Source organism: Carassius auratus, chromosome 36 (assembly GCF_003368295.1).
Source record: "Carassius auratus strain Wakin chromosome 36, ASM336829v1, whole genome shotgun sequence".
Taxonomy (NCBI): Eukaryota; Metazoa; Chordata; class Actinopteri; order Cypriniformes; family Cyprinidae; genus Carassius; species Carassius auratus.
In genome coordinates, this window is record NC_039278.1 from 16,250,244 (window position 1) to 16,261,569 (window position 11,326).

Genomic DNA, 11,326 nt, shown 5'->3' on the forward strand with positions numbered 1-11,326 from the left:
TAATCATAATGTGATTCATTTTCCCCGTCCGCTTGTGCACTCCTCTCCATGTTTTGGCGGTTTGTGCTGATGTCGCCATGTGAACTGTGTTTAAACTCACACGGATACGAGTTTGTGTGTGTCACGTCTGTGTGTGTTTAAGCAGCTCTGGATGCTCTAATTGGTTTAGCAGCCAAAGGGAGTCAAAGGGCAGCATAGCGTATCGAGACTCAATGTGAACCTGATGCTGGGAAGGATGCTTTCCTTCGACGGAGAGGGAAGACCATGTGTGGGGCTTCCTGGAAAAACTCTTCTCAAGCCCCAAACACTATATTTCTTCCTTTCGTTCTTATTCGTTTCTTTATCTGTTTTCCTGTTTTTTGACCTTTTCATCAGACCTCCTGCTCCTTGTTGTTTAATGGTGTAAAATAATTAATTTTAAGGTAGAATAGTTTAATTTTATATATATATATATATATATATATATATATATATATATATATATATGTGTGTGTGTGTGTGTGTGTGTGTGTGTGTGTGTGTGTGTGTGTGTGTGTGTGTGTGAGATCAATTGTCATGTCGATACACAAAGTGCATCTTGTGTTTCATGCTGGGCGCCGTGTGTGAAATCGTATACAGTAAATGTTTCAAATAGTAGTCTTCTACGTTATTGTCACATGACCTTACTTGGTCTAAGTTGTTTAATTTTTTAATGATGTGGGTAATTTTTTAATTGTGGTTCTGTTTCATTCCTCAAACTAGGAATGGAGGGTCAAGTCAAGTGCACTGCATTTTGGGATACAACATTGTGCATTGTACTCAGATTGCATTCACATTGTGATTAACTTATTTGGTCTTTCGAGGCACAGTTTATGCATTTATATTGCAAAAATAGTATGAGTAGTATGCAAATATTTGAGCAGTCATTAATTGAGCCAATGATTGTAAATGCCACAAATAATGCAGAACTCCACCATCAAAACCAAAGAGATAAACGAGCAGCTTGTGCTCACATTAATGTTAGTTTAAGAGCTGGGCCTGAGATCACATACTTGGCTCTGTTGAGGCCGCTGCTCATTATATTCATGAGCGTGGGGGTGTTTCTGGGGCCTGGGGGCGGGATTATCTTCTCCCTCAGTGCTTGTTGTGCTGAAGGCCTCAGGACAGGGGTCTGTTTGGCACTGCCGCTGGGGTCTGATGGGTCTGGCCTCGCTCCCCCATCTCTGTCTTTTGCTGTATCACTCTCTCTGGCCTCTGCTAATCACTCTGGGACGCTGGCTGCGCTCTGTGCCTGTCACGAATACACTCTCTTCCCTCGCTTTGCACTGAGAATGACCAGGCATGTGAGAAGAACTCTTGCTATTATACTGTTTGATAACTGAGAACAATAAATACCTGCAAAAAAAAAATAAGTGACGTGACATTCAGCCAAGTATGGTGACCCATACTCAGAATTCGTGCTCTGCATTTAACCCATCCAAAGTGCGTGTGTGTGTGTGTGTGTGTGTGGAGAAAGTGGAAATCAGGGTTAAGCATAAATTAATGTTAGAATCATTCATGCATGTGAAAGTTGACAACATATCAATGTAAACTCAGGTGATGAAGGATAAATTCAAGACTTCTTAGCCTTAGAAATGGTTACAGAAAGAAAAAATGCTACAAAATGCAACATTTTGTGAGAAAGTGTGACATGCTTAAGAAAAACAAGCAGTGTTTTCTGCAGTCAGCATCCTAAAATATGAAGAAACAAGTACTGTATTTCATTCAGCAAATACGATTATGTATTCACAAGATTTATTTGAGACACTAGAGGGTGAATGCGATATTCCTCTATAATCTTCTAAAGGTTGCATAAAAAGCAAACTGTGTTTTATTGGTAATTTTACATGCAAGTTGGTTATTCTTGGTTAGAATTAAATTTCTAAACAGCTGCTTCTGTCTCTGTGTCTCTCTAGGTGATGAGTATTTTGAGTAACCCCAGTGCCGTCTCGTCCCAGACTCAGCATGATTTCTCCATCTCTCCTCTCCACGGCAGTCTGGATGTGTCTAACCCCATCTCAGCGAGCTGCAGCCAGCGTTCAGACCCCATTAAAGGTGTGGACAGTCTGGCCTCCCTCTCAGTCCTACTGTCCCCCCACATACAGCGCCACCAGCTACAGCATGGACCCCCGTCACTGCTGGATACCAGTACAGCCAGTACGGCCAGAGTACGTAAAGCCCCTCCATTATACACTCTGCATGTGTGTTTACATGTCTCTGATGTGGAAAATGTTATAGTAAGTCTCGCCAAGTTTGCACTTCATTGAATAAAAATACAGTAAAAACAGTAAATATGATTACGACTTCAAATAACTGTTTTATGTTAATATATTTGAAAATGCATTTATTCCTGTGATGCGCAGATTAATTTTCACCATCATTCCTCCAGTCTTCAGTGTCACATGATCTTCAGAAATCATTCTAATATAGAAACATTTAGAAACGTTTCACATTTTTATTCATGTTGAAAACATTTTTGCATTTTGCATTTTTGTGCGCCAGGATTGCTGTAATAAAGTAACAAACATCAAAATGCTGGTCTTGGTTCTGGACAGACAACCCAAAATGACCTACAATTTGTTTTGTATTTTATATAATTGTAGTTTATAGCTTGCTTTTGGTGCAAAAGCCATTTACAGTAGCTCAAATTAGTCAATTTAATTGTTTTCCATAAACTGCTGTCAGAAATTATGTTTAAAAGAATTTACTAATTGTATTCAGCAAGGAAGCATTACATTTATCAAATGTGACTGTAAATATTACAAAAGATTTCTATTTCAAATAAATGCTGTTCTTTTGAACTTTCTATTCATCAAAGATTCCTGATTTTTTTTTATTATGATTTCCACAAAAAATATATATTTAGATGTAATAAGCACCATTATTAATAACTGAATACCCAAAATAACTGATAATAACTGAGCAGCAAATAAGCATATTGGAATGATTTCTGAATGATCATGTGACGATGAAGATGCTGAAAATGTACCTTTGATCAAATGAATAAATAATACTAAAAAATGTATTATTTAAAATTGTAATAATATTTCACAATGTGAGTGTTTTGGCTGTATTTTTGATCAAATAATTGCAAGCACAGCACATGCTGATCTTTTCAGTGGGGAAGCCATTACAGTTTAGTCACACTGATGCTGTGTGATTATTGGCAGTTATAGTTCATTTCCTCTCTGAGGGTGAGCCGAGCCCCTCGCTGACCATCTCAGGATGCTTTGACCCCTTTGCCCATCAGAGCAGGGCAGACACATGCTCCTGATAAACCCCAGCACCGGCCCCGGGCTCCTCTGTTAGTCACAGTACTCTTCCCTCGACTGGGAAACGGTTACTTCAAAGCCCACTTTAACACCCCCAGGGTCCTAATGTCCTTCACCTCACACACACAAACACACACGAGCTTCAGGGCAGGAAAGAATTGATTGATTGATTGAATTAACATAATCAGAGGCTGATGTTGTCACAAAAGTCACTGGCTTCCATCTACATGTATACGTCTCACACACCTTCAGATATTGTGTCCAAACTTTTAAATGGTAGTTTGAGAATAAAATCATTCCGATAACTGTAGGTTATCTAAATCAAACAAAACTCTCTTTAAGGATGTCTTCAAAGGTTAAAATGGTGTGTTTATGGTGTGTCTGCAGTGAGATGTGTGTGTGGGAGTGTGAAGTAGTGTCAGGTCCATCAGAGGGTGCAGGAGGGTTGATTGAAGAGATCTGACGAGCGAATGTCAGGTTAATTATGAGTAAGATTGAGAGGACTGATCTGTTTAATGAGTCAGATGAGAGAGCTGCTGAAATTGAGGCCAGTATGAAGCATGAAATCTCAAATGCTCAGAGTAATAAAGACTGGCACACACACACACACACATACAGAGAGAGAGACAGAAGCTGAATGAATGACACCAGGCATTCTCCTCTCTCTGCCTTCCCTTTATAGCTTATATTTTATCTTCTCTTAATCTTTATTTGTGTAATTTGTTGAATACTTTTAAAGGTTAGAAGTTTAAAGAAGTGACTAGTGACTATTAAACATGTGATACTGTGCTACACTTGTGAGGGATTGTGTCAGAAGTATACAGTGATGTTTGAATCACAAATGATTCATTCATATGAGTCAGTTCAGTGAGTCAGTTCAGTTCTGTTAATGATTTGTTTAAATCAGTGTTGTTGTCCCTGTTATCTAAAACTATAAAAAATTGTTTTGCCTATTGAACTTTAGCTGAAATAAATTAAAATCCAAATATAACTAATTTAATATAAGCTTTCAATTAAACTTGTTTATTTCAGCTTGTTACCAAAGCAACATTTCTAATTTTCTTTTGAAGCTTAAGTTGAAGTTTTAAAATGAATGAAAAATAAATAAATTATATATATATATAAATATATTGTTAATATATATAATAACAACTTATTTATGAAAAAAATAAACACACACACACACACACACACACACACACACACACACACACACACACACACATATATATATATATATATATATATATATATATATATATATATATATTTATATATATATATATATTATTATTATTATTATTATTATTATTTTTTTTTTTTTTTTGAAAATATACAAATAAAAACTGCTTTAAAATAACTACTACTATAATAGGATATAAATATTAATAAAATAAAATGAATACATGAACTGATTCAAGTGCACAGGAGTATGTTTGGGAGTAAACCATGCTGAAACCATAAATAAGTATTTTTTTAACTCCATTGTTTATGGAACTGTTTCTTAAAATCACAATAAAGTCTTATTTATGGTAAATGCAACTAATGTAAATAAAAATACACCGAAAAAGCCATTTTGACCACACAGTCTTCAGGACCAGCATGTTCTATTTTATAAAACATTAGTAAATAAAAGTGCAATGCATGTACATTTTAATAAGTTTTTGAACCAGTTCATAGAAACAAACCATTTTGAACAACGAATGCATTTCCGAATGCTTTATTAATGCTTAAATTGGTGTGAGATTGCTTTCATGTGGAATGTCCTGCTCATGAGAATGTGTTTGTGTCGTTTCCTCCAGCTGCTGTGGACTATCTGGCCAAGAACGTGAGTCTGTCGACTCAGAGAAGGATGAAGCTGGGCGATCATTCGGCAGTGCTGGGACTTCTGCAGGTGGAGACGGGACAGGCTTACTGAGTTTGACCACTACAAACACCCCTTCACACGCTCTCAGATGCACAACCAGCTGGAGCTCTTTGCTGCATCTTCTCTGATTTTCAAGAAACTCTTGCCATTCCATCTGACGTGACCTTCTCATGATTTTGAGCTCTCACGTGGACAAGAGGACCATGAAATAGATACAGGCACATCGTCGGATGCCCCGTACTGCAAAAATGCATTCCGAGCCATTTCCAAAATGTCCTTTCACCCCACTGTGCATAATCTTGTATGAATCTCAGTGTAATTATAACAGATTGTTTTCTATCGATATTGTTATTACCATTGCCCTTACAGTTGTTGTAATTCTGATTATCGTAACTATTGTTTCGTTTCGTTGTTTCAAGATCCACACGTAGCATTTTTTTACAAATTCAAACCCGAAGTTTTTTACGTGAAACGCTAGCAGTGAGCTAAAAAAGGTGGATCGAGTGTGTGTGTTGAAAGTGTGACTGCTGGTTTTTCACTTTCAAGCCGTAACGTTCCTGAGCGATTTGACCTTCTCTACCTTCATATTTCACTTGATATTCCATGCAAACTCGGCCAATCTGTGGAAAGTCTGGCTTTCTGCTGGGAATTAGTGTTTTTAGAGGACCAGTGATTTCTCCTTCACTCAGATGCCTGTTGTAACTCAGCGATCATCTGGGGGAAAGAAAACGGCATTGTTTTCGATAGAGGATTTAGAAAGTAATTTTCTAGAGAGAAGCAACACTTTGCCCTCAAACTAGAGGACAAAAAAATTAAAGTTTCAAACATTCATATTATATGTTATTGAGTTAGGAAATGCAAACATTTTTACCATTCCATATAGATAATACAGTTTACTTTTATGAACTAAGTAAAATGTTAAAAAGTGCACGTGAATTTTAGACCAAGTACAAAAGTGTTTTAAAAGTCTGGGGTCAGTATGATTTTTTTTATATATATTTCTGAAAACGTATTTTTAATCAAAACTGCAATAAAAAGCAGTTAATATTATTATAATTAAAAAACCATTTTTTTAAAAGGTTTAATTTATTCCCATGATGCAAAGCTGTATTTTCAGCATCATTCCTCCAGTCTTCAGTGTCACATGATCCTTCAGAAATCATTCTAATATGCTCAAGAAACATTTTCGATTATCATCCATGTTTAAAATACATGTCGTGCTGCTTAATACTTTTGAGGAAACCATGAAACAATTTTTTCAGGATTCTTTGATGAAAAGAAAGTTCAAAAGAACAGCATTTATTTAATATTATAAATGTCTTTACTTCATGTCAATTTATTGCATTTTTGCTAAATAAAAAATCAGACTGACCCTATACTTTTTACATTTTATGATAATTTTGACAACATTCCATACGTTTATGCCTATGACCAGATAACAGAGGTGACCAGTCAAATAATCCATCTCTGCCTCTTTCTTACTTTCTCTCTGGTTTTCATTTTCTTTCATTTTCAAAAACACATGCCAGGGCTCATGTATTTAACATCTTGTGCATTTACAAGTTTGTACAAAAAAAATAAAAAATACCTTGTGAAATTGCAACATTTGTGTAGCACTCCCAGGTCACATTTTGACACATAGATGGAACTGTACAGTAGATGAAGCAGATTGTTTATTGTTTGTTTATTAAGAATATGTTTTATACTAAAACAGCAGAGGTGTTGTGTGGTAGATTAAGCAGGGGATATGTATAAGTCTTATATTGTAATTTTGTGTTTATATTTACTGCTTTTGTTTCTTGCTTTCACTAGTTATTATGTATCATTTTTCTTAGGATTCAATGTGAGAAGCTCTCGGTGAAAGACAGCCACGCTTAAAACTGAATGAAAGGTGAATCATACTGCTTATGAATCCTAGCTTCAGATTTGCTCTGCTTAAGAAAGATTACATTCGTGGATCCGTAATAAAGATCAAAGTGACTGATGGCTCATTTAACGGACTGTGGGAAACACAGCAGTGTTTGGTGCTATAACGGACTGCTTCGGACTCAATAGATTCCTCAACGAATCTTCGAGTGAACGTTTCACTGGATGCATTTAAGGCAAAACGGACTCTAAAACAAAACACTTGACCCAAACCCGGTCCTCTTCCCTTTCAACTGTCGATATCTTCATCGAATGAGCAATGAAAACACTTCTAGTAGCCTATAGATCATCCATGGCTAACACCTTTGTTAATCAACATTTGGATATTAAAAATATTCCCCTCCGGGACGTCAAACTGGGCACCTGCTTTCGTTAGCATTTGTGTTTATGCTTTCCTCCCATTTCCTTTCAGCATGTGTGTATGTTACCATGGTATAATTTATTCTGTTGTATGAAGTAGTAGCTTTAGTGGGAACCTTGTATTTGGTATTTACTACCTTCAGCCTGTTGGTGTCTTTACTGTAACACTGGCGTAAATGTTATCAATTAAAGATCTAAAACTGACATGAGGCTCAAACGCCCAGTTTCCAGAGTTTGTCTTTTATAGTAGCCATACTTTTTATTGATTTGACAAAATAATGAAAGGTTTGACTACAGTTTGAAAGCTGGACTTTTTATACCTTTTTAAATGTGTCAAGCTTTCCTATGATGCAGTTTATAGAGTGAAAGGAAAGTTGGTACTGAGGAGAACTTTGAAATGGTACAAGATGCAAAACATTTCTATGATAAGGGTTCTTAGTTTTGTTTTGTTACTGTATGTTTATAATAACTGAAACACAGAAGATACCTAGGCTGTGTCTCCCAAAAACCTAACTAGATTATAAAAACTATTTCCAAACCAATGGTCTCTACTATTTGAAGTCTCAATCCGAATCAAATGATTCGCTATTCGATTCGAGGGCTTCGAAACAGTGAATCATTTTGCGACGCAATCGTTTAACTGATTATGAGTTTCGAAAAGCTCTTTTTCAACTATCATTTTACCTGCTTTTTAAAATCATTACAAGCATGCTGATATTCAAAAATGAATGGCTCCTTTGATATTTTATGGAATCGCTTGAACTGAATAATCGAAGTAACGAATTTGAATCAATCCAGCATAAATGACTCACTTAATCGAATCAGTTTGTCTGTTCCTCTTTCCTCGTCTTCAGTTTACACGACCCTCAGCACTACTACTGGCTTAGCTCGATAGTTTTAGAAAATTAACTGAAATAAAGCATTCTTCTACTACTGAAACACCATTAATATGACACGCTGCAGCTCAAAATGCATGTTAGATGGAAACTGTGCATTATGATCGAGGTTTGTAGCTTAAGTGACTATATTTGAAATACTTTGAGCACTATAGTTCAGTTGGTGGCAGTTCAATAGGAAATCAGCTGAAAGCATCCAGTAAATGTTGAATTTATCAGTTTAGCCTATATTATAAATAAATATTTAAGAAATTATTATTGTATCTGATTGTATTGCAGTGATAGTTGATGTAAAAAGAGCAAATGGGAGAGGCAGATGAACACAAAACTTTATCACTAAACTTTAACATTCAGCTGAACTGTGCTCGAAATCTAAGAAACAGTTCTGCAATAATACAGTATATGTTATTACGGCACACTTATTAAATACACAATTAAATGTGTGCAGTTTTCTAATGCATTCTCCATTAACTTCTCAGGTAATATCAATATTATTTCGGATGCGGACGAAATTACAACAACAACAAGAATTATATTAACATATGTGACCCTGGAGCACAAAACCAGTCTTAAGTCACTGGGGTATAATTGTAGCAAAAGCCAAAAATACATTGTATGGGTAAAAATAATAGATTTTTCTTTTATGCCAAAAATCATTAGGACGTTAAGTAAAGATCATGTTCCATGAAGATATTTTGTAAATTTCCTACTGTAAATATATTAAAACTTTAAAGGTGATTTTCCCGTATTTAGATTAATTCCAGATTTTCTATACATCAATGGAAAGCGTATTTATTCAGCTTTCAGATGATGTATAATATCAGTTTTGAAAAATAGACACTTAAGATTTTGTGGTCCAGGGTGACATATACTTAATTATTTGATCAAAATTATAGATATCATAGCGTCCCTACTAAATTCTAGACCCTTAACATACAGTGTACTCTTTTTGGGAAATACAGCCCAGGTCAAACATCTTTAGCATGTACTAGCAGTTTAACAATCAAATATTTACCTTAATATCTTGAATTATCAGATCTAGCTCCTTGTACAGGGTCACAAAAGTGGGTAAGTCAAGACTGGAAGGAATTGATGAGGTGTGCATTCTCTGTTCTTTTTGGAAAATATAATATTATGAGAAGATTGCACTATTCCTTTTAGAAAATATCAGATTATAAGATTCTCTTAGATCTGTTTTTAAAACCAGCTACTTTTTACTTCAGTTGTTTTTTTCAGCGGTTGCCAATTAGTCTTCTGCACCAGTATTTTATATATACTTTTTGTCACATTTTTGATTCCCCAAAGAACCTTTTTGTGTGAAGAACGTTTTGTTAATCGAAATAACCTTTTACACTTTAAAGAATCTTCTGTGCAATGGAAAGTTCCCATGGGTGTTAAACGTTCTTCATTAACCCAGTCAATGCCAATAAAGTAAAAAAAAAAAAATTACATCTTAGAACACATTGTTTTTATTCGTCACGTTTCTCCTTTTGTTTGTTGTGTTCAGAACATCTTGATAAGTCTGTTAGTGATCCTCCATCCATCAGTCTATGTTTTTCTCTGTGACCATTTACAGCAAGTGAAAGTCCTCAGTTACTCAATACTTTGTTCAGATTAATGCATGTGGTCACAAACCAAAATGTTCATATAATAAAATCTTTTCAAGATATATTATTTTTGCTGTGCAAAATAAATCAGCTGTAAGTGAAAGTAAATGATCTGCAAAGCTGTAAAGCCAAAAGTGCACAATAAATAAAGTTATTGTCTCCGAAAAGAAAGAATCGACTCTGAACAGTCTAAAGTCATCACTATTCAAACAAGTCATCAGTTGAATCTGGACTGGGCAGGGGGCAACTTTTGGTTTCATACTCTCAGCAACCAATAATTCATTGCACAAAAACACATTTTATATCCATGATGTAAACCAATATTCCTTGTTTATTTGTAGCTGCAGAAATCATATGTATTAACGTATCTCTAAAGTACCTTGTAGAACGTCAGTCCTTTGTGATTCATTTGGTTTTGCAGAGCATAAATCTTTAGGGTGAGCAGGTTTTTTATCCTCTTGACATGATTGTGTTAAGGTCTTTATACTTCACAATATGCTTTTCATCCTATATGATTTGTCGTCAACCTTTCTTGGATGCAAGTGTGAGAGTTGTTCAAGTCTCTTCTGGATTAAGCTAAATCCGATCCTCGGACCTCCACCTCTGTCACTGTTCTCTCTTCACCTTTCTCCCTCCACGAGGCTCCACCCAGTCGACCGTGTGTCCTCGTCTTTGTTACCCTCTCCTCTCTCGCCTTTTGATCCCGTAATTGATTGACTACAGGAGGAGGATTCGACGAGACCCACAAGAGCCAATTCCCCTCGCTTCTCTGGAGAGGTTCTGATAAAGTGCTGGCTGTATATGTGGTCCCTTCACCAGACGTATGGTCATTGAAGGTGGCTATGAGCCACGGTGGCTTAGCCGCAAGCTTTCTCAAGGGGGCCACGAACTTGTGTCCTGCCGGTAATGGGCTTGTTTAGATCAGAGGGATGGAAATGAAACTCTTGAGCCGTGGAGAGGAGGATGCCGGTGGACTCCTATCTCCCAGGAGGCAGGCCTCACGGTGAGAGGCATCTGCATAGGCCGAGCGGGCCGTGCTAGAGGAGGGACGATAGATTCGGATCTCATTTAAGAGAGCTAGCGGTGAGGAAGCAGGACCAGACAGGCATGGAGAATGAGGAGATTGATGGACCTGGCCCAGCGACAGCCAACAAACAGAGTAAAGGACAGTTTAATGAAGCCATTTTTGCCCCACTTCCAAGACACTTCAGGAAAATAAAGACCATCAAAATATAACCAACATCAGCAAAACATTTCAAAGTTTACTCTCGGCTCATAGACATTGTTATGTTTTATTTAAGTACTTTTGTCAAAAATAATATAATCTCTTTCACAGACTTTTGACTACATAATATATAAAGTTTTAGATGTCTTGAGACT

General features: G+C 36.3%; 1 protein-coding gene across 1 annotated transcript in view; it reads left to right on the forward strand.

Moving 5' to 3' along the window:
• Window positions 1-7,662, forward strand: part of LOC113055420 (paired box protein Pax-7) — a 55,999-nt gene extending 48,337 nt beyond the window's left edge. Inside the window, 4 exon segments of the mRNA XM_074559843.1 lie at window positions 1,935-2,093; window positions 2,095-2,145; window positions 2,147-2,186; window positions 5,093-7,662. Coding sequence (XP_074415944.1) covers window positions 1,935-2,093; window positions 2,095-2,145; window positions 2,147-2,186; window positions 5,093-5,208 — 366 coding nt within the window. The 3' untranslated portion in view covers window positions 5,209-7,662.
• Window positions 7,663-11,326: the final 3,664 nt, after the last annotated feature.